General features: G+C 40.7%; 1 protein-coding gene across 2 annotated transcripts in view; it reads right to left on the bottom strand.

Moving 5' to 3' along the window:
• The window catches only part of ptk7b (protein tyrosine kinase 7b), a 110,996-nt gene that overhangs the window by 7,866 nt on the left and 78,239 nt on the right, over positions 1–24,891 (bottom strand). For both annotated transcript variants that reach the window (XM_053502289.1, XM_053502290.1), the window contains exons 3-13: positions 11,648–11,750; positions 11,225–11,388; positions 8,785–8,932; positions 7,393–7,523; positions 5,302–5,568; positions 5,009–5,145; positions 4,400–4,535; positions 3,582–3,701; positions 3,249–3,398; positions 1,171–1,315; positions 875–1,002 (exon numbers count right to left, since the gene is read on the bottom strand). In XM_053502289.1, coding sequence (XP_053358264.1) covers positions 875–1,002; positions 1,171–1,315; positions 3,249–3,398; positions 3,582–3,701; positions 4,400–4,535; positions 5,009–5,145; positions 5,302–5,568; positions 7,393–7,523; positions 8,785–8,932; positions 11,225–11,388; positions 11,648–11,750 — 1,629 coding nt within the window. The remainder of the gene's footprint in view (positions 1–874; positions 1,003–1,170; positions 1,316–3,248; positions 3,399–3,581; positions 3,702–4,399; positions 4,536–5,008; positions 5,146–5,301; positions 5,569–7,392; positions 7,524–8,784; positions 8,933–11,224; positions 11,389–11,647; positions 11,751–24,891) is intronic.

The raw sequence follows: 24,891 nt of genomic DNA, 5'->3' as shown, positions 1-24,891 counted from the left end.
CCCACTGCATGTCCTGGGCTCAACTCAACAAGAAGTCATTTATTTTGTGTTGGTTGCCAAATGGATTTTGATATACTCCTCCCAGGGAATTTATACGATTGCCACCAAACCGGGCAGATGTGATCTAAAGACATTGAGGATGCAAATGCATTGATATCTCAAACGGATCAGTCGTGACGATGCCTTAAACTTGCGCTGAAAAGTGCTTAATAATTTTCTGTCATTATATTGAGGGACATCATAGTGAAGTGGATGTGTTGGAAGCAGACAATAATGGGCAATCGGACGGGTTTAAGGCTAGACAACTGGGTTAGAGCAACTCCAAAACTCCAGCCCATGTGAGATGTTCCTGGTCTGTAGTGGTCAGGACATACTAAAAGTGGTCCAAAGAAGGAAAACCAGTGAGCTGGCGACAGGGTCATGGGTGGCCAGGGCTCACAGATGCACATGGAGAGAGAAGGCTGGCCAGTGTAGTCTGATTCAGTGGATGTGATAGTGTAGATCGAATTGATGAAAAGGTTAATGCTGGTTGTGATAGAAAGGTGTCAGAACACACAGTGCTTCACTGTTATGGTGCCATAAGGGGGGACCTACAGTACTTAATATACTGCATGGCAGATCCATGTATAATATATTGTGCTCTATTATACTATGGTAACTCCTTCATGTCAATGCATTCTACAGTTAAGTAAGAAAAAAAAAGGTACATGTGAAGTAATGAGCAATACAGTCATGTTGAAATTAGGATTTTGGAGAGAAGGCTGTTAAATAAGGTATCCATCATATGCATCATATGCACGAGCCACTTTAGGATATATTGACATGGTCGAGCTAATTCGCAGTGACGTAGTGAGGCACCTTTGTGGGTATTTACCTACGACGTAGAGCTGCGTAACTTGATGCCGGATGCCACAGCTGTTGCCAGCTATGCATGTGTACGTTCCTGTGTCAGCGGTGGTGACATCGCTGATGATAAGAGAACCATTGGGCATCTCTTGAAATCTGAGAAAGCAAAAGACAAAAATCAAGAAAATAAGTGGAAGTGAGTCGGGTCAAACTTTGAATCTGCCTATGATTTAGAACGAAGATTATCTGACATTGGGAACATGGCATGAAATGGTCAACGAAGAGGAAATAAATAAATAAATCCATCAAGTGAAGCGGACAGACCTGCTGGTGCCGACAGACAGAGCTTTGTCCTTGACGATCCAATGGATGTAGGGCTGCGGGTCTCCTGTAGCCTGGCAGTGCAGTGTGGCAGTGTGACCCTGATACACTGTCGTGTACTCCGGGTGCACCTTAAACTCTGTGTGCACTGAGACACAATGGCACAATATGAGCATATGGATTACTCAGTGAAGCTGAGAATGATTAGTGAGCAATGTGGTGGAGGTGCTGAAATGGGCGAGTGCTGTATTATATTCTTAGCTTGGCTTGCTACCAGACAAGCAGTTTAAAACCCTGAGCTCCAGCGTGCTCCAATATACACAAGGAAAATGGCACAAGGAGCATTTTTGGCTCCGCACGTCCGCACTAGCAGACATGTCACTGCACTGCGTGTCAATGCATTTCACTGCATATCGTACTGTGTATGACTGTGTATGTGACAAATAAAATTAGAATTTGAATTTGATGTCACACACTCGAGTGTTCAGCACTGGTTTTACACATTCAAATAACGTTTACAACCCTTTTTGGTTCCTAAGGGGTACAACACACCTATTGTACAATTTATCTACTAAATATAAAACACAGCCAAAATAGTATGACTTTATTAAGGAGTTTAATCAAGTTCGATTCAACGCATGGAATTCCTTTCTGTTAACTGCAGTGAGATTTAGTGAAACTGGAAAAACGGCGTTCACAAGATCTAAAAACAGAACATGTTCATTTTTTACAAAGCTGGAAATGCTATAAAAAGCCTTTAGGTAGACCCAGTACTGACGATAATTCAGAAATGAAATAAACATTCGGCAAAAGAATCTGCCAGGGAACGGAAGAAAAATAACTGGAAAAACTGTCAGAGAGAATTAAAAAAAAAAAATTATTTTAAGAAACAGAAGGAAAAGTCTTTAAAAGTAAGTGGAATAAAATTCTGCATTACATCCCATTTAGAAATATTATAACGACCCTTCTAATTTTAAGTTTTAATAATGATAATAAGATTTTTGGATCATTTTCTTACTTTGGTTTCTAGAGGAAACCTCTGTAAAATAAGATACAGTAAACTGCTTATTGTTCTTATTATGGGATTAAATTTATCCCTATTTTGCTTTGTGTATTCTTAACCTCGGACTGGCCTTCTTTACAGATCTTCGACAGTGTTTGTCTGCCTTAATTATTACAGCGGTATCTTATAGGAACTTATTTCCGCTCCGGAAGCGAGTTCTTAAGGCGAAAGTTTGTATTGCAAAACATGTTTTTCCCATAGGAAAAAAGGTAAATGCAGATAATCCGTTCCGGCGGCCCAAAAATATGAGCAATATTACCAATTTCCAAAAACAATCAATTTTTTCATTCTCATTTAAAAGAGAATAGAAATAATTAGACATTAAGCCTCACTTATATTCCTATCTCACCTACTTGTTTTGACTCTAAGTGGGACGCAATGTTAGGTGCCGCAAGCTACCGCGAGTGATCGCTCGACGTTCCGCGCGCTTCCACGAAAATCACTAAAAATGTTATGTTTAATTCTTTTGCATAGAAAGATTGGATACATAATTACAACACCAAAACCCGTGATGAATCCTGATAAACCGTGCTTATGGCCACCGCGCGAAATCCCGCTGACTCTGCGTAGATGAGATATATTTATGATGCCTCTTGCCACCGTCTGCTTTAAAGGCCAAACTAAAAATGGCTGCGTTTTCTTCTTGCTACTGTCCTTGCTAACATTCTTGTGACCCATGTGTTATGTCTTCACTAAATCTTGCAAAAAATGGCAAAAAAAATTATCAATATGTAAACTTTCATATTTTTTCCACTGACGCAAACAAGTATTCAACGGCTTAGTTGGCGTTCGGTTCGGCTCAGTTCGTTCCGTCTTAGGCCAAAAATGCTTCGTAGGCCGAGGCGACTGAGGCACTGGTATGCCGAGGTACCACTGTGGTCCGAAACACGTTTTTAGATCACATGTGTTAAATTTGTCATTTTCTCCTTGGATTTTATCTGCCTTGATTTTGCACTACTGCTTTTTTTTTTGTTTATATTAAGAATTATTATGCACTGAAATTCACACTTCATCTCACCTCCTACAGTGAGCGAGACGAAAGCTCTGATTTCTCCTTGGAGATGGTTACTGGCTACACAAGTGTAATTCCCCGCATCACTCCGTGTCACTTTCTCAAACTGTAGCGTCCCATTGGTTTGCTTGACGTGAGCAGGAATGGCACTACCATCTACAGAAACGAGACAGAGAGAGTAGGCGAGAGGATTGAACTAGATCTCATTTTCAGGATACAGCTTGGGTGAGACATGTTTTAGATCGTGCAGCAGCACAGCAGTCAAAACAACCTTTTTATAAACACAAATCTTCTGCCGTGTTTCTGTGCACAATGCAAACACAGCTGTGTCTCTCTTACCAGCTTTGGTCCAGTGTATTGTGGGTGTCTCTCTGCCTGTAGCAGAGCAAGGAACGTTGGCTTCTTTGTCCAGCTGGAGACACTGAGGGGACTGAGGAGCGGGAGTGAACTTAAGCTTCTCTGGAGAACAAACACACACACACATGCAGAACATCACACACATTGTACATACAGTAAGAAACCTCACTCATTCTCACTGTCTGTACCACTTTATCCTGTATACAGGGTAGCGGAGCCTATCCCAGGAGACTTAGGACAAAAGACATGCCTGGCACAAGGACGTCCTGGTGCCAGACACCATAGCCGGAGCCGCCCAGGTGGCACAAGGGGATCCTACAAAATACTGTGCATAATGTTTTGTGCTGTAATGTTATGGCTGTATTTGTACCTATGCTGCGCTTTGATCTTTCTTTTGATGTGACTTTGATGTCTTAATTGTGATTAATGGCACAATATTAGCATTTGGTTAATTGCTAGATAGAAGAACATGCTGCATTAAGGTTTCAGGACACAGAGTCATGTAGTGTACATTGAGTGGCTGTGTAAATGACTCACTGGATATAAAATTCACACATGCCAGATAAAGATCTGGACCACTCAGCAAGTATGACAACAAGGTGAGGCCTTCAACTAGGCAAGGTGACGGAGATGGAAGATAATGTGGTGTGTAATGGATTCAGACAGATCTGTGGCCTCAGAGTGCCACCATCTCAACAAAGCAGAAGATAAACCATGGTATTATAGAAAGAGTGAAGATAAGACATATGCACACACACACACACACACACACACACACACACACACACTCACTCACTCACCGAGGATGTGGACCTTGGCCTCCCCGATTAGGACACCACCTGCAGTCTGGCAAACGCACTTGTAGTTCTGTCCATCATACACGTCAACATTGTTTATCCTCAAAGTTCCATTTGGAAACAATTTATACTGAGATTTCTGCAGAGACAAAAATGATGTTAATTCAAATAATCTTAAATAATATTAAAACTACACTGCTAACTGGCCTTTTTTCAACTAGTCCCTGTTTGACTTGAAAACCCCTCTGGTGGGTTGGTGGCTTATTGGTTTGCATGTTCTCCCCGTGCTTGGTGGGTTTGCTCTGGGTACTATGGTTTCCTCCCGCAGTCCAAAGACTTGCAAGTCAAAAGTGTTCTGTTCGTTTTTCTGGCCGTGTACATAAATATTCGGTAAATTATGCGATTTGAAAAAATTGCATGATGCCAAGAAGCAAATGAAAAATTTCAAGTGAGGGGTACCTTTTATTTTAAACTTAATTAATTAAATAATATATTTATTACAGTTTATAACAGGATCAATCAAATTAGACTACAAGTATAAATGCATGTAAAATGTTTTTCATTCGAGAATTAAACCTGAATAATGAAACTTTCCCAGAATAAGGGTCTGACCTCCTCACTGATCTCCTTCAAGCCACGGTACCAGGTGACCTGGGCAGGAGGCGTAAACTGGACATAGCAGTGTAGGTACCCAGGCTGCCCCTCCTCCATCTCAGTGTCCTGGGGTTTACTGACCCACTCTGGAAGACCTGGGGGTATAAAAACAAAAAAGTCCTCGTAACAAAGTCACTTCAAATGTTTAAAGGAAAACGAAAGGTCAGTACTTGGTGATAATTTCAGTTAGTATTATTTCTTTTAAAAAGCACGATTTGAGTTTGACAGATACTACCTCAGTCCATACTCACCAACCACACTGATGCCGACTTCCTGCTTCCTCTGACCCGCCTTATTCTGTGCCATGCATGTGTATGTTCCCGAGTCTCCGGCCATAGTGGGATTGAAGACCAGGTCTGTGTCCTGTTGGTACACACGGCCTTCAGAGGGCACTCGGACTCCATCCTTCTCCCACCAAACCACGGGCTCGGGGTGACCACGTGGAGGGCTGCATGTTACCCGTTCCACGTTGTTTGTAGAGAAGAACTTATACAGTCTGCTACCCATATCTTCAATCTCTGCAACAGGAAGAAGAAGGAAACATTGAGAGAATTTTATTCTATATACTTATAGAATCCTTAATATATAAGAATACTTAATGTATCAGCATGGTAAAGTAATTCAGCTATAAGTCATTTTGCAGGTCCACTGACAGTCCAGCAGTAGAGCATCTTACCTTCACCCTTAAACAATTTACTCTGGTATAGAATAATCCAAAACTAAACTGCAGCTTTAGAGATCATGCACAATAATTATGTTCTTCTGTAATTATGTACTCAACGCTCGTCATTGCCCTGAAGTGTGTGTGTGTGTGTGTGTGTGTGTGTGTGTATGTTTGTCATATAGGAACCCGGCTAAGCCTTAAAAGAAGATTTGAGAGAAATCTGCAGTTTATGTTTTATTTAAACAGTTCTAGCAGTACAATCTTAACAAATTATTTATGAGAGAAAAATTAATAAAGCACAAATAGTTTAACTGAACAGAATACACGGGGGGGGGGGATTTGGGGTTTGATGAAATGTCAAAGGACCCCTACATTATTTTTTCATTCTTGCTGGCCAGATAGCTGACCCATCAGTTATGACTATGTACTGAATTTTTCATATTGTCCTATTGAGCATATTTCTGCAGATTCTCTGTTCTGTTTTATTCTTTGATAGTCTAATGATTTCTTTCTGTAGACATTAAATAAAATATCACCGAACAGCTTTTATTTAAATGCAACTCTTTCTAGTTACACGTTTTCTAGAAAACCTCTACATCATCTTACTGTACATATGGGGTTACACACTCATATTTTGGTTATATAGCTCAACCCTAGTTAAAGAAACCTCTGCATTACAGTAAGACTACAATTGAGACGCACTCATGCTCACAGTCAGGGTATAAAAACAGCCAGACCCACTACAGATAAACCCAGGCTTTACACCCTCAAATAACCACCTAAAGGCTTGTATAGCTACAGACCTGGATTATCTGAATTTCTGCATTTGAGATTCACACATTCGGGAAAATTTAAGGAGCGCAGCGGCACCTGAGAGAGACTCAGTAACACTTGGTGAGATTAGATACAGAAAGACGACTGAAGCTCAAATGACAAAGCAGCAATTATTATATCAAAATGATGAAGACTGGCAGTTGTTAATAGAGTGTTAGTAAAGGTGTTTTATTAAAGGAGTCTGAGCTAATCACATTTACAAATAGGCATTTGGCAGACGTTCTTATTCAGCGACTTGCAAAAGTGCTTTGAAGTTTCCAACGTTAGATACTTTACACTGGTTACTAGGTTACTAACCAGACGTACCATCAGTCAAAATAAAAGTTTTATTTCTTTATTTATTGGTGTTTTACCCCATTATATTAAATGTGAAGAAAAATATATGTGTGTAAAATGTAGTGCTGTCAATCAATATAAAAAAAAAATCTAGTTAATCGCAGTCAGAATCTGTGATTAATCGTGATTAATCACAATAAAAACTCAAACCCGGATCCTTAGATCCAAAAATCAACACTCTAGAGCCTTAGCCGCCCGAGCCACCACTCCCATATATTACAGGTAATGCATTCTTCTTCCATCTAGAAGTTATTTATAAGGTACCTTGCCGTTCAGCACACCTGGTCTTATTATCCGCGTTAAACGTGCTATTACCGTATCTCACACAGGCGGGTAACCGCGCTGCGATTATGGGAAGCCATCAGGGTCAAACTTGGTCATACAGTATGATTAATTTGCGTAAAAAAAATTGTAATGTGTTAAAGCAGCTAGAATAATCAAATGCATTAATATGTAAAAAGTTAAAATGCGTTAATATTGACAGCCCCAGTGAAATGTTAACTTGTACCTGCGATGTGCAGAGTGGCTTCTTCCTGCACCTGCTTATCACCTCCATAACGAACCACACATGTGTAGCGGCCTGTGTTCCGCGGTTTCACCTGAGCGATGCGCAGAGTGCCATTATCATACACAGAAACCCTGAAACACAAACACACAGACGTGGAAGAGTTAAAAATTGCAGGATCAGGCATCTACATCTTCAATGCAAACTTTCAGACAAACAAAGAGAAAGAAGCATGAAAGAAAAAGAGGCTCTTTGTGTTTTTTCCGTTTTATCTCAGCAGCAACACCTTTACTGATTAAACTAAATCTCTGGGTTGTAAGTCATCTTTGTGACCCCTGTGCAGAAACACGCAGCTCGAGCGCCAACAGCAACAGAAAAACCTGGACGTAATTAGTATAATGCAGTTCCTCTGAGCTGCCCTGTGCTGGCTCTTTGAAACAGCATGAGAGGAAACAGACAGGAACACTGCGCTGCTCCACGAATAAAAGTAAGTGAGTGAAAAACATAATAATAATACAGCCAGACTTCTACAGCAGCAGTGCTTCAGCTCCAAAAAAATAGAGAACAAATGACATCAAATGAATTTAAGGAAATAAGAAGAAGGCAAAGAGACATTAAAGTGAGAAAACATGGAAGAGAAATGGTGAAATAAGAAAACAATGAAAAAAGGAAAAATAAAAAGAATAAAAAGTCTATAAAAAAACAAAGGAATCAGAATAAAAACTAAGGGAAAAAAAGAGAAAAAAACAGAAACGTGAAAAAATATTGATATGAATGGAAAAAATAAAGAGATACAACAGATAGATAAACAGATAGATCAGAGATACTTTATTGATCCCGAAGGAAATGTCAGAATGAAAAGAAAATGAAAAAAGAGAAAATGAAAACACAAGGAATTAGAAACAAATTGAACAGAACAATAAGAGAGAAAAAATATTTTTAAAAATAATGAAAAGAAAACAAAAAGACAAAGAAAAGGAAATGAGAAAATGTGAAAATGAAAGTAAGTACTTTTATTAAGTAAAATGAATAAAAAAGAAAAAAAAGTACAGAAATGGAGTAAGAAAATAAAAAGCAAAAAAAAAACAGTTTAAAAGAAAGAAGGAAAATGTGACAATAGACAAACAAAAATGAAAGATGAAAGAAAATAAAAAATATAAAAAAAAATAGAACAAAAAAAAATAGAAAAAAATTGTTGATAAAAGTAAATAATTTGTAAAAAAACAAATAGGAACAGGAAAAAAAGAAAAACAAGAAAGTAAAATGAAAGAATAAAAAAGAAAAGGAAGAATAAAACATGCAAAGGTTGAATGGAAACAAAAAGGAAAACAGATAAGAAAAGGAAAAGGACAAACAGAGGAGAAGAGGACGGGACAGCGCGGGACTCGGACTGACCGCGGCTTGCTGACTGCAGGCTCTGACTCGTGGAACCACTCTACAACAGCTGGAGGTTTGGAGGAGAACTGGCAGTGAAAGACGGCCTCTTCGTTCCTGAACACCACCTGATCCTCTGGAGCCACCAGCACACGAGGAATCGACTTGTCTGTGACACAGAGACAGATGGAGGACTGAGTGAGAGTGTGTGTGATAGTGTGTGTGAGTGTGTGTGTGTGTAAGTCTGCGCACGTATGCGCTGGCATTTAGTTATAAGAACAGATGTTACCATCGGCAGGGACAGAAGACAAAGCGGGACAGATTGCGAGAGGTAGATGGAATCATCTCATCTTTGAAATATTTACAGACGCGGCTCATAGCCTGCGTTATTAAAGGCTGCTGACAGCCGGGAAGAGTCCCTCAGTGCTCACCTTCATCTCACTAAACCTGCTCATAGCACAGAGGAGTAATACACACACACACACACACACCCACACACCCCTTCCATTCAAGATGTTAGTCAGGCTCAGAATAAACACCCATATAATGACTATAATGGGGATTAACCTTAATGTACAGTATGGTGGAGCATCCCATACGCAGTACCATCCTAAACAAATAATAAACTTGGATTCTCGATTCATTAATCGGAATTAAAAATAGCATCAGGAGCATTTGCACTCAAGCAACCGTTACATCAACCGAGGTCTGCACAAAAAGGCCTACAGATGAAAAACACGGAAAAGTTGAATTTAAGTACACATGAAACGGTTGATCTTCAATTTCGTGTTGCAATCTTTAGAGTTAACGCAGAATGACAGAAAAGAAAAGAAAAACCCTTCTAATGGTCACCAGGTCTAATGATGGAATGGCCAAACTGGTTTAAGTTGGAAATCTGCAGTAAATCAGATAATCACTCTTTACAACCGTAGTGATCAGAAAAGTATGTCAGCGCGAACAACACGCCAAATCCTGAGGCAGATACACTACAACAGCAGAGCATCACATCTGGCTCCATGTCTGTCAGCCAGGAACAGGAATCTGGGGCTAGACATTGCTGGATACAGACTGACCCACACAGGACAGCCGAGTATTGGAAAAAGCTAGTGGTTTAAATGTGTGTCCCACTCAAAGAAGTGTGAATACTAGAGAACAGGCAGAGGAAAGTAGGAAACAGCATTCACGTAAAAAGCTTTCATGTGAAGACAGTTAAGTTAAGGCTGTGGGTTACTGATCAGAAGGTCGGGGGGTTCAAGCCCCAGCACTGCCAAGTTGCCACTGTTGAGCCCGTGAGCAAAGCTCTTAACCCTCCCTCCTCCAGGGGCGCTGGAACCTGGCTGACTCTGTGCCCTGACCACAGCTTCTTAACTGGTACAGTGTATGCGAAGAAATCACTTCACTCTGCTGTAAAGTACATGTGACGAATAATTATACTGTAAGAGCCATATTTATGAAAAGAAATAAAAATAACGGAAAAAAAATGAAAGAAACAAATGAAGAAAATATTTTTTAAAACTCAAGAAAGAAAGAAAAAGTAAAACAAGGAATAACAAATGTAACATAAAAGCAGGAAAAATGGAAGTTTACCAAAAAAAAACACCATTTAATTTAGTTAAATTACTGAAAATATTATTAAACTATATCCAGTATGGTCTATAATAAATCATCTACCTTTTATGTTTTTTTTTTTAACTACCTTTTATATGTTTATTTCATCTACCCTTTAATTTTTTTTTATTTTAATTTTTTAAAATTATTTTATATTATAAAATCTTTTTAAATATGCAGCCACTGGAAAAACAATTTCCTTCGGGATTAATAAAGACCTATCTTATCTTATCTTATCTTATCTTATCTTATCTTTTACTTTAAAATATAATATGATGCTCTAAAAGGATGACCTTCTAATAGAATTATTATTTCCTACTACTCATGGACACCTTACTGAGAAACAAACTCTATGTGATATCAGGTACTGTGCTTGAGCCACGCCTCATTTCTTCATAGTAAATGCAATTATTTGGATTAAATTAAAGAAATAGGAACAAATATTTTACGATGACAGGCACCTAAAGATACATTTTAAAAAGTGCTTGTATTTCGCAAGATCAGAACGTACTACACAAAAAAATAAATAAATAAAGCAAAAAATACAGCAGTAACCTCATTTCTCTCATCTGCACCTGTTTCTCTCTCGTTTATGCTTTAAGTTGGATGTTTTTTATGCTTGAATGATTTATAGGGCACTATGTGGACTGGACTGAAAATGATAGTCCTTAGATAGACCTTTAGTCCTTACAGAACCAGGCGGAACGCCAGCGGAACGCCAGCGGAACGCCAGCGGAACGTCAGCGGGCAATCGCGGCGACTCACCGTGCCTAACTCCGCATCTCACCGTGAGTCAAACCGCATAGGTGAGATAGGGGTATTATACAGTGGAGTTGTACATATCTTTCCGCACCTATAATGTTGAGGGTGAAGTTGGTGCTGCTGCAGACTTGTCCGGCTCCGTTGCGTGCGCAGCAGCTGTACGTGCCTGAATTCCCAGGGTCGGGTTTTTTCAGGGTGAAGCTTCTCTCCTTAACTGTTAGCGATACTCCATCTTTATACCATTTACTGATCGGCCTGTCCGGGGAAGAAAAACAAGACTTTGTGTCATTCTTTAACAGAGTCAAAGGCATTTGGTCGGTCTTACACGATGAGTCATAGATAATTACGCTTTTGTTTTTTTTTTATGTTAGATTTTTGCGGGAAGAGTAATGTATTACTATGATGTTAACAATTGCAGTGTGTTTTATTTATAAGACCTATTATAAACACAATAAATACGGACTGGCAGAGAACGAGAAATATTAAGTAAGAGAATCCGACGCCACTGGCTCACCTTGGGTGTCCATCAATCTGGCACTGCAGAGTGATTTGTTCAGCATCATCGATCTCCTCCACAGAGGCAGGTTCTTTCAGCGTCACCGGGCCGCTGTCAAGCCCTGAGGTCAGAGAGATGAAGTGTGTTTCAGGAAAGCAAACATATCCCACACTAAAATGTAAATGGATCCGGCTGTGAGGAGTTATGAGATATCTGTCCAACACGGACAGGTGAAGCACACAGACGAGTCACGATCAACCCAATCAAAGTCTCAGCGGCTGCGAAAGAGCCGAGAGAATAGGGGAAAAAATTACAAATACAGACGACCGATACCGAGTCCAGGAGGATCACTGAGGGATTAAACTCAGGAAGTTAAACGTCTAAGTTAAACTCTATCATGATTATACATCTGCCTGGAAGATCTCGTGATGTCTCGGGTTTTTCTTTTTTCTTTCACAAGAAAGAAAAAATAATACGTGAGAAATAAGGTATCACACACACACACACACACACACACACAAAAAAAAAAAACCTAAGGTACTACACAAAAAAAAGAATAAAGCAAAAAATACAACAGTCCCGCAAGAACACACATAGAGGATCTACAGTATAAATCTATATTTTTTCAGCCTTTAAGATAATTCAATGTTATCTGGGCCTCACAAACAGTGCCTTGCCAAAGTATTCATACCGCTTGAACATCAACCACAAACGTAAATGTATTTTATTGGGATTTTATGTGATAGACCGACACAAAGAGGCACATAATGGTGAAGTGGAAGGAAATAATAAATGGTTACATTTATTTTTGAAAAGTTTGGCATGTTTGTATTCAGCCTCCTTGAGGCAATACTTTGCGAAACCACCTTCGGCTACAATTACAAGTACAATACATTTACGTTTGGGAAATTTTAAGGGGTATCAATACTTTCGCAAGGCACTCCACACTCACTTATCATCTTTACCGCTTTATCCTGTATACGGCCTATCCCAGGAGACTTAGGGCACAAGACAGGGTACAGGTGCCAATCCATCGCAGGGCACACACTTATTTACACGCCCTACGTGCACGGCAATTAGACCAACCTGCATGGACTGTGGGAGGAAACCGGAGGAAACCCACCAAGCACAGGGAGAACATGCAAACTCCATGCACACCACACAGACCCCGAGGCAGAAAGCGAACAAATTATAATAATTGTTTCATTTATGCATGAAATTATATGGAACCCGAGCAAATTTTTACCCAACAGATTATTAAGGAATAACTATGGTCTGGCTGTTAGAGCTCTTTAGCAGTACACAGTAATGCACTAGGGTGTTGAAGAGTGCAATCGCCTCTCCATCCCTCATCATATGCTGGAAAATCAGAGCAGTGAAGCAACTCGCATTATTATTATTGTGCCTCTGTTTAGTCTCTTTCTCGGTTTGTTTGACCTAGATTTGGGGGGAGTGGGGGTCTTTAATCCAGAGTGAACACTTGAGCGGTCCACGTTGAATGCTCCTGGGCTTCAAAGTTCTATAGTACATAAAATATGCAAAGAATGAGCTACAGTAAAGGGGGTGCACATAGGGTTGTCACGTTACGTTACTTCACAGTCTGGCTTGTCTAGTGCAGCCCTTAGGGGGATGATGGGAAAGACGTCAAATACACGCTAGAGCTGCTGCTTCGTACAGACCAGCCTGGCCGGATTTAGCCTGGAACTTCTTACAGGTTCTTTAAGACTTCTGTCCATTTAATTATTAATGAGAAGGTTAATGAGAATACAATACTCATATTACACACACACACACACTCATTAGACACACAAACAAATAGAACAAGATCCTCCAGAAACAGTGAGCGGCAGGACAAAATACGTCGCCTTTATAAAGAATACACAAAAAAGTGAAGCATAAAAGAAAAAAAGGAATAAAAACCACACATTAAAAAATATATATATAATGCGAGTCATTTCTTATTTTGCGCATTCGACTCAAACTTAACCGCCTCTTTACGTCTGTGCCTGCTTCCTTTCCAGCATCTGAATACTAACTCGCTTTTCTTTTCCATTATAGACTTATAACTCTAAAGGATCTCATAAGCAGCTCGACTCGCGTCTGTACTGAAGCGCTCTCTTGGCAGCTTCCTGTTAGCTGCTTTAGGGATCAGGGAGATTAATGAGCACCCAAGATCCAGGAACACGTACTGTATGGATGTTACCTTCACCGTGAGCGCGGGTTGCTATGGTAATTAGATTCAGTGGTAATTCAGGATAGATTTAATAATAACCTCAAGTTTGTGGGAGAGAAGATGAAAAGAGAGAAAAGGAGGAAAGCAAAGGAAAGAAAAGACAATTTAAGAGACAGGAGGAGAGAGAAGAAAGGAGTCGAGGAAATGGGAGCGGAGGACAGGAGAGAAGATGAGAGGAAACGAGAGGAAAGGGGAAAAAGACAACCAGCCGAGAGCAAAAGAGACTACTGCAGAGAAAACGGGAGGAGATGAAAGGAAATGACAGATAAAAAGAGAAGAGGAGAGATGAGAAGAATGAGGAGAGGTGAGAGAAGAGGAGAGGAAAGAAGAGGCGAGAAGAAAAGAGAGGTGAGAGGAGGAGAAAAGAGAAGAGGGGAGAGGTCGGTTGAATGCTGTATACAATTAGTACGAAATCTTGAGTCATTTAATTAGAGAAAAATTAGATGACATGACAGACGAGTAAAAAGGACAGAAGAAAGGAGAAATAGAAAATGTGAATAGAGAAGGAAAGAGAAAATGACAATCGAGACAGAAGGAGCAGAGGAGAAAAGAGGAATTAGACTAGGTGGGGAAAGAAGAGAAAAAAAAATGGTACAGTGGAACCTTGGATTACAAGTATAGTTCGTTCAGGAAGTGGACTCGTATTCCAAAACACTAAATTAACTGTAAATGAAAGCAAATTTTCCCATACGAAATAAAGAAAAATCGAATTATTTGTTCCACATCCCCCCCACCCCCAAAAAAGGGGGTCAAATTACGCGCGCGCACACACATAACAGCAGGCTGAAATAGAGAGAGAGAAATGGATCTTTAACTTCTCTAATGAGACTTTCTTTTGCTTTACAAGTGCACGCACAAGTGTGTTATAATAAACAGTACACGTGCTTACAAAAAATTTAAAATGTTTTACACACACACATGATCACAGTGTTATAGTAAACAGTACACGGGCATGAATGTTAATTATACCAGTAAGAGACGTGCACTAAGACCCAGCAGGGGAGACGATTACCCACAATTCCGCAGCACAAGAGAGAGAAAAACCATTGGCTCAGTTGTGATCATGTGACGCTCGGCATCAAACCAAGAAGCGCATGCATGATACATGATACTCTGTACTCGTAAACCAAGACTTGCTCGTTTTCAAGTCAACATTTATTAAAAATCTTAAAAAAACACTCGCAATCCGAGGTTTCACTGTATAGGGACAATAGAGGAGAGGAGACGAGAAGGGAGAAAAGGAGAGAAGAGGATTGTAGGTGGGAAGAAAGGACAAAAGAGGAGATGAGAGAGAAGAGGATGGAAATAAAAGAACAAATAGGCTAGAAAAGAAGATAAGATAAGGAAGGGGGGAATGAGAAGAACAGAAAGAGGAGAAGAGAGGAGATAATAGAAAATGAAGGGAGAGGAGAGGAGGAGATGGAGAATTAGATAAGAGATAAGAGAAGATGAAAAGAGATAAGAGGAGAAGAGAAAAGAAGAGAAGAAAGAAATGGGATGAGAAGAAGGGGGGATAGGAGGAGAGGTGATAGGAGAAGAGAGGAGACAAGAGAGCTTGGTTGAATGCTGTATACAATTGGTTTGACATCTCGAGTAATTTAATTAGAAGTGTGTGAAGAATACTGTGACTAAATAAAGAGGTGCTCAGCCCTAAAAGGTCTGCTTTTGTTCACAAAAACCCTGGCATGTCAGAGCTAACAGAGTGTGACTGCGGAGGAGGAGGAGGAGGAGAAAGGAAAAAGAAAGGGAGGGATAGAAAGAGAGGAAGAAAGTGAGAAGTAAAAAGTGATGGAGCATGGAGGGGGATTTTGTAAAAGATTTCAGTTTCCTGAGATAGAGATGGGAAGGGGTAAAGAAAACACTGCTAGACAGACGAAGACTGGTGAAGACTCTGTAGAACATCTAGTGCTGATGATTTTGCGTGAAATTTTCACCATTGAAATGCCAACAATATGCAACATTACTATTTACATCTTACATGGCATATACCATTATTCTTCCTATAATGCTGTGTACTGAGCATGTGTGTGTACTGAGCATGTGTGTGTACTGAGCATGTGTTTGTAGGTTTATGAAAGTATGACATGCTCAAAAGCAAGTAAATAAAGAAAGACAAAGGAATAGAATAATCGAGACGAAGAAACAGAGACATGGAAAGTGAGACAGGGAGTCTTAAGGGAACATCATCCATCACTTGACAGCGCATCACTCCTACTGAGCGAACTCGAAATGGCAGCACATCAAGAAGTGTAAAAGTAAACACTGAGAAAAGGAGACAATGTCTTCATTGTTAGGCTGGGAAGCAGAAAAGGCTATTTGTTTTAAACCAAATAGTGAAAATAATACAAAAAGGATAAAAGAATACATCAGCACTGTCATCAGTGATTATATAACTACAGTATAGATGAATATGTTACAGCATATACGCAACGATCAGCCGTAACATACACACCACAGCCAGGTGAACCCGAACAACATTGATCATCAACTACAGTACACACCAGCAAACTGGCGAAAGGATCATGGGCAACCAAGACTTACCCATGGCCATGAGGACCAGTGTCAATGCTGGTCTTGACAGAAAGGTATCAGAACATCCAGTGCACCACAGCCTATGATAGAAAGAGCCCAAGGCTGCTAACCCGGCCTCCAAGTCCTAATGCGATCAAGCACCCATGGGATACACCAGGCAAACAAGTCCGGTCCTGGTACGAGACACCACATCACACCAGCACAAGAGGGTTAAATGTTAATACTGTAGTTTTAAATACATGGCTTATCTGTGGATATATATTTATGAAGTTATGGATAGATGGATGGATGGATAGATAGATAGATTCTTTTAACTCTAACTGAACACAGCCATGTGGAATAAGTCTTCAGTTTGCTCTGTAGCATAAAGATCTATCACCTATTTCAAAGTGATGGTGCATCAGGGTAGGAAAGGATGCACATCAAGCATCCCTCCCATCAGCATCAGATGCAAATTAAGCGAAACTCCCATCATGCATAGTGGCCACTGCACAAGCACACTCTGGTTCAGGTCTAGACTCAGGAACGTTATGTGGCAAAAAAATCAGCCGGCTTCCTAAATGACCAGGTTAGCACAACAATGGAGTTTGTGGAAAAGGCATTTTCAAGGACAACAATGCCAAGATTTATCAGGCTCAGTTTGTAAAGGTTCTGGGAATCATTTCGACACATTAATTAGGTACCACAGAGTCCTGACTTTAACCCTATGTGTGATATGCTGAAGACAGGAGATGATTGCACAGAGCGGGTCGATAGACAATCTCGGCCAAAAATGAATGCAGCTCGGACGGAAATAAATGTCCTGACGTTGCATAAGATTGCCGAGACTGTATCATGGGGAATGCGTGATCAAAGCTGAAGGTGGGCGAATAAAACATCAGACTGTGTGTGATTTTTATATTTTTTTTTGGGCTGGGCAGTGTCTCTGGGTAGATATGTAGATCAGAACCATGTCATCATGGTGCAGTAGATGAAATCAGTTTCAGGTCAAGATCTTCAGTTAATGATCACCAGAATGGAGAAACGGTGGAGAATGGAGGAAATTGTGATGAACACATGTTTGTTGGTGCCAGACAGGCTGGTTGGAATATTTTCAGAAACTGCTGATCTCAGTTTCTGAAAAAGCCAAAAACATCCAGTGAGCGTCAGCTCTGAGAGCGATTCTGACTGACCTTGTCAATGAGAGCAGTCAGAGGAGAACGGCCAGACTGGAAGTACTCTTTACAGCCACGGTGAGTAGAAAAGCATCTCAGGATGCACAACACATCAACGCTCGAGCCAGAAGATCAGAAAATGACAAGCACATACAGTACTGTAGTCAGTGTCTCCTGCAGTCCGGGATTTCATTTCATCCTTCCCAAAGTGGGTCTAGTTACGTGTTTAATAACAAATATGTATTATTAGACGCTCAGGGGATTTCTACAAATACATAAAGTTCACAGCTCTATCACACACCTCGATTTAGCTCAGATTACCTGTGAAAAACCCCAGATGAACAAATACACACAAACACAAGCATCATCTCTATTAAATTACACAAATTCTCTTGGTTATTTGAGTCCTCGACAAATTCCCTTATTTCTTTCCGTACGTACTCCCGTGCGCTCTTGTGCAGAAATGATCACACACACACACACACACACACACACCACTGAGTGTAGAGTATATATATATATATATATATATAAAACATGAGCAAACACCTTTCTGCTCGATCACACTGTAATTCCTTCAGGAGGAATGTAAACCACGCGCCGGCCACACCAGTGTGTAAGATTAATATAGGACAGTGTGTGTGAGGCAAGATTGAATCCTGTGGGATCAATAGGATTTAGCGGGGAGAGGGTGATATGAAGGGCAAGCTGTCTGGTGGAGAGCGTAGCGCGGAGACAAGACGTGTCAAAAATCTCCAGAAAGTAATAGAAAGCGAACGACCGCTGGGTTCGCCATTCGCCAAAGTTAAAATATTAGGATAAAAGAAAAGAGTTCAACTATTAGGATAAAAGAATGACGCAGATTTTGTAGAAATGCATATTTACATGTGAGGTTGTTGTTGGTTGTTTTTTTTTCTCGTTCTTGTCAACAGGAGCTCTCGCTTTTGGATGGAACTTTATCTACAAAGCACACACAAGTCTAAGCCTTCCTCATTTCCATTTTGCTCTCTCTCTCTCTCTCTCTCTCTGAGCTGGGCTTGTGGAGTGTAGCGGTGTGTTCTGGCTCACGGATGGATTAATACGCGTAAAAGCGGCATCTTGTTCGTGTTTATTACGTGTCGCTACTGAGGTATGAGCTCTCAGTGCGTTATGGGTGTTTTTTTAATCAGCCTGTGTCTGTAGGTATCAAGGGAAACTCCGAACGCCTATGCATATGTGTGTGTGTGTGTGTGTGTGTGTGTGTGTGTCCCTGTTTCGAACAGTCAGGCTTTGTACAATAAAAGGAGAAGTATCTGTTTTCTCTACACACTCAGCAAGCATGTGCACTTGAACACAGACATGGTTAGTGTGTGTGTGTGTGTGGTGATGGAGAGCTGTCTCTTATTTAAAGTGGATGTCTGAGACCTTTCAGCTCAGGAAGCATCTCTCACACAAACACACACCTGTCGGTTTGCCTGAAGAGCCATGTGATTACTCTGGACCCTTTCATGCACCCGAAAGAGCGAGGAAAATAAAATGTTTGTGTGGGAACGGCGACATTACATTACGGCGATCCTCTCTCATGCACACGGGTCATCACGTCTCCTCTAAACATTCGCTCAGCCTGTGTCTGTGGCGGAGTGCATTTTTATTACAACGATAAATCACAATTAGATGCCTGAGACAGAGCTCGGACTGTTTCCTGACTCCTTCAGGTCAGCTCCGTCGCAGTGCCGGGAAAGCAAGTATGCTTCGTTAATGAGACCAGGTTAGGGTTAGTGTCTGATGCCAAACCCTGCTCATGGAGGGAGTTCAGAGAGGATGGGTTTAGCTGCAGCCCTCAAACGGATGAAGTACAGACACACACTGTTCTGTTCTGTTCTGTTCTTTCCACCTTCTCTCTACATAGGGCTACGCTCGAGCCAAGCGACGCTGCTATCAGTGCTCTCCAGTGTACTCCATCCATCAGAGATGAACATGTGCATGCTGCCAGAAAAAACATGCTGTTGCTGTGTTAATATGTATAATAGTAAATCATTTGTCCAGTTTGTCTCATAATTCTATGCATTTTTTCGTCTGTTACAGTGCGTAGTGTTTCCTGACCTGTTTCCAGGTAATTGCATTAAACATACAGTAATCGATTCTGGAAAAAGACTGTTGATACAGATTTACAGTCCACCAGCTGTCTCTGTTGTGCGTGGACAAAAAAAAAAAAAACACCTGGTGCGTGTACAGAAGCCCTTATGGCTCAATGGTTAAGGCATTGGACTGTGGTTTGGAAGGTCTCAGGTTCAAACCCCACGACCACCAAGTTGTGCCCTTAAACAAGGCTCTTAACCCTCGACTGCTCAGATGTGTAATGAGAAGAAAATGTAAGTGGTCTGGATAAGAACGTCTGCCAAATAGCTAAAATGTAAATAAATGGACTGTGACACACAACCCTATTCCAGGGAATCAGCAACAGGTGTGTTAGTGCTTGTGTACCGGAGAGATTGAGGTGAGACGGGGATAAAGGTAGTAGAAGCATATACAGCTCTAAATCTCACACATGCTAACATGCTGGTCTCCACATATCGTCAATAAGGAGAGGGATGACCGAGAATTACCTAAACACAAGAATTTCTGGACAGCAAAAATTGAGAAAGATGGTATATGAACAGACAAAGTGATTGCATTTGTCCAGTTCGTTAATGCCTGCTGCCGCATTTTTATAGTGCTTTTTTATGATGATCTGGGGCTGTGCAGCTTCAGAACCTGGACGACTTGCCAGTAACTGATGGAACCATGAATTCCGCTCTCTGCCAGAAAATCCTGAAGGAGAATGTCCACCAAGTTCCTGATCTCAAGCTCATGCCCACCTGGGTAATGCAGCAGGATAATGATCCAAAACACACCAGCAAGTCCGGCTCTGAATGGCTAAAAAATAAAATAAAATAAAATAAAAATAAATAAATAAATAAGGTTTTGGCGTGGCCTAGTCAAAATCTGGACTGGCATGACCTTAAACAGACTGTTCATGCTCGGAAACCATCCAATATGGCTGAATTAAAACAATTCTGCAAAGAAGAGTGGGCCAAAATTCCTCCACAGCGATGTGAAAGACTCCTTGCCGGTTATCGCAAATGATTGATTGTGGTTGTTGCTGCCAAAAGTGGCCCAACTAGTTATTAGGTTTAGGGAAATTACTATTTCACATAAGGCCAGGTAGGTTTGGACAGTTTTTTTCCCCTAATAAAAAGAGTTTTTTGTGTGCAATATTAAAATAATTTTCCTGAATCATTTAAGTATGAAAAATACGCAAAAAAAGAAGGGGAATAGGGGACAAATACTTTTTCACAGCACTATATGTCATGTAAAATTAAATTACTTGCCCACACAGATTCAGTTTGCCAAGATACGTTGTTGTTGTGATGTAAGCTGCAGTAGCCAGAGAAATGAGAGCATCATTGTTGGTATGCTGGCTCTGGGAAACTGGCTATACCGACGAATAATAACAGAATTGTTGCAATTTCTTAATAATCTGAATTAAGTTTATTTGATTTTCAAACCACTGACCAATTCAAGCTGTGCTTTGGCAGACCGCCTGGCTGAACCCTCAGTTTGCCTTTCACTTGGTGAGTAGTGCACTAACGTATAACATACAGGCCATTGTCTAAACCCTCACTTGGGAATGAACCTCTGCAAGTTTTTAGGTTGCACACTGTGATCTGGAATGGCTCACAGCTTGCCAACCCCAAAGCAAATCCCAACTGGCATTTAGCCGAAGTCGTGAAGAGCAGTTATTAATGCGGCAGTTGCAGAATTAAGGCAGAGATGTAATCTCTATTATTTTTTAGATTCATTTAAGAATAACGTCATTGGGGCTCAAGAGTGGGGCGACCCAAACCTGTCCACCACTATCGTCTGAAGGTTGCGAGTTCGATTCCCGGTTGATGCTACAGCTAACTTTAACTGGGAGCCTAGAGAAAACAGATTGACCCTACAATGCAGGAGCAGCAGTTTAAAAGGGTGTGTTGGAGGGAGCACATGTTGGCCTACAGGACACCCTGGTCCACGTTCTTGCTAGCTTACTGTACCTACAAACCTTGTTAGGCACTGAAAAGATTTTAAACAACTGACGCTGTACTTATGGACTTGCATCTCATTTGTCTGACAAAGCTACTAAAGGAGCACTGAAGTGAGGGAGTGTATTTTTTTGGCTCTTGAGACCCGTCATTCTCCAAAATCAATTTTTTTTTAATACCTTTAAGAATTTGGAGAGGTCAAAGATCAACCTCCTGATTTCTCAGAGGGCTGCTGTGGGAAACACTGAATAGTAAATACAAAATGTTGTTCAAGAACTATCAGGAAGATATTTATGTTTATTCTATAATAGGTTATTCAAATTTAGCAATTCCTAAGTGTATGGGCCGTCATCATATTTCTTACAATAACAGATTTTGGCTATGTTAATAACCAAACCATGAACTAATAAATCCAAGTATTTCATAGCCGCATTGCAACAGGAGACTCACATTCCAAACACTGCTATGTTCCCTTTGAGCCTCGACCACAGCTTGATTGACCCACTAACCCTTAAGCTACAAAACACATGCATCATGGTGTGTCTCTGTCCTGGCACCCAGGTGGTGGAATAAACTTCTCCTGACTTTCTGAACAACTGAGTTTTATTTTAAGGCTGGGGTATTAAAGTCTATTAAGGCAGCGGCCCAGATTACATAGTACAGCACCAAGTGGGGTTGAAACCAAGGAAAGTTAGTTTATTAGACAAATATCATAATTTCTCGCAAATGTGCCATACAATGCATCTCTAAAAGTTGGAATATTGTGGAAAAGTTATTTATTTATTTTGGTAATTTAATTCTACAAGTGAAACTTATATATTCTACAGTCATTCAATTTTGTTTATTTATTACTTATTCATCGTCTATACCACTTTAACCTGTGTACAGGAACGCGGGGGGCCTGAAACCTATTCTAGGAGACTTAGGGAATAAGGGAGGGTCACCCTGAATGGGGTACACACATATACACATACAATATAGGCAATTTTGGAACGCCAATTAGTCTAATCAACATGCAATCTCCACGCACAGAGACCCAAGGTGGGAACCATACCCGGACCTTGGAGGTGCGAGTTTACAGTGTTAACCACTACACCACTGTGCCGTCCCGGTTTGTTTATCAATAAACATGTAAATTTTGTTTATTTATCAATACTTCAATACCTTAAGCACAAATTCCTGCATCGGTGCGGCACGGTATGGAGGTGATCAGCCTGTGGAACCGCTGAGACGTTATTGAAGGCCACGTTGCTTTGATAGCAGCCTTTAGCTCGTCTGTGTTGTTGCGTCAGGTGTTTCTTATCTTCCTCTTGACAATACTTTAGGTTCTTTTTTGGATTCAGGTCAGGTGAGTTGCATGTCTAATCAAGCACAGTAATATGATAGTCAGCAAATCAGTGGTGGTTTTGGCACAGTGAGTCCTGCTGGAAAAGGAAATCAGGATCTCCATGAAGGTGGATAATGCAGACAGAGGTGCTCTAAAATCTCCTGGTACTGGCTACATGCGTATCTACGGTATATATAAATAAATATACAGTATTCAACATATTATTTTTTTCCATATTTTCTAGTGTGGCACCCTAAATGCCTAAATAAATCTGGATTATGGTGTGTGTCTTGGGACATAACCCCCTTCAACATCTCCTAAGCACACACTCTTTAAGGGTTTAACTTGAAAGTATTCGTAGTCCACCCCTATTTGTATTAGCATGAGGATATGTTTTTATACAGAAACTTCAAAGCAGTTCTGTGAAATTATATGTGTAAACTGCAACAGTACGAAAAAAGGCATGAAACAGACTTTGTAGTCCCTCTACTACATTTTACTCTTAACGGTGCATTACGTTCCACGAGCACCCAAACCTACTTGATGTAAATGATGAATTCAGCATTTTAAACCTCACAGACCTACTATACACAGAAAACACTACAGAAATTCAAAGTAGGAAACGAAAAAATATTGTCTTTGGCTCTTCTTGAACTTCCAGACTGTTTCTGGACTAAGATCTAAAGACATCTACTAGAAGTCATCGCTAAACATTAGCCGTCTTCTCTGACTCTTCTTCTTTGGAACTGAGAGCAGTTAAACAATGTCAGACTAGCTCCAGGGTTCTCATCCAAGGCATTAATATGTCAGATCAATCCAACGGGAGAAGGAATGAAAGAGAGAGAGAGAGAGAGCGAGAGAGAGAGAGCGAGAGAGAGAGAGCGAGAGAGAGAGAGCGAGAGAGAGAGTGGCGTCTGTCCATGGAAAAAAACAGGGCTGTTATTTAGGACATGAGTGCAATAGAAAGCTTTGGTTTTAGTCACGTGTGAAACATAAGTGGGATCTGATGTTTCTGATTACACCAAAAACCAAGATGAAGCCTCTAAGTAGAAAGTGCTTTTGAAAAAGTACAATGGTTTGGCGAACGAAGAGCATGTGAAATCCAGTGTAAACGCAAAAGCATTGATCATGCGGACTCGAATAATTACATAGCTGCAAGCAAGATTTCCATCCATGGTGACTCCAAACAAAAAAGCATCTTTTGGAGAACAAAGAGCGACACTCAGTTACACAAAGCGAAGAAATGAGAAACGGAGGTGGGAGGTACATCAAGCCAATTTTTCAAATGTTCAGAGAGGACATGTAATATCATACAAGGGAAGTGCTCGTGTAGGTGTGGAAAAGATGTACAAAAGCAAGCCCCGGGTTTGAAAGAGATTATCTTGACTTATTTGTTGCAGAATCCCCTAAATCCCCTAACTGCACCCTAGGCCAGTGAGAAGCTTCTACACTGCACAAGAATCTAGTACGAGCCAGTCTTTTTTTCAGTTATGTTTTTAGCATGGCTGGGGACACAGTGGCTTAGTGGTTTGCACTGTCGCCTTGCACCAGCAAGACAGGGTCGAGGGTTCGATTCTCGCCTCAGGTCTGCCTTCATGGAGTTTGCATGTGCTTGGTGGGTTTCCTCCGGGTACTCTGGTTTCCTACAGCAGTCCAAAGACATGCACATTAGGCGAAATGGCGTTCCCAAATTCAATTCTATTCAATTTTATTTGGTTACCGTACAAATAGTTAAATAACTGTCATTGTCACAAAGCAGCTATACACAATCAAATTGCGTCTGTGTCCTGTAATGGATTGGCACCCTGTCCAGCCGTAGGCCATAGAGTAGTTCTCCTCGGATAGGCTCCAGGCCCTCATGACCCTGTATACAGGATAAGCGTAAAATGTTTTCAACATGTCCCCATTGAGTTTCTTTGACACCTTGAAAGTGCATGTCATCGATATATAACATAAGAGATCACTTGCAACAT

Source organism: Clarias gariepinus, chromosome 8 (genome assembly GCF_024256425.1).
Source record: "Clarias gariepinus isolate MV-2021 ecotype Netherlands chromosome 8, CGAR_prim_01v2, whole genome shotgun sequence".
In the NCBI taxonomy this organism is placed as follows: domain Eukaryota; kingdom Metazoa; phylum Chordata; class Actinopteri; order Siluriformes; family Clariidae; genus Clarias; species Clarias gariepinus.
The sequence above is the reverse complement of the archived record's forward strand: the minus strand, read 5'-3'. Positions and strand labels throughout refer to the sequence as shown.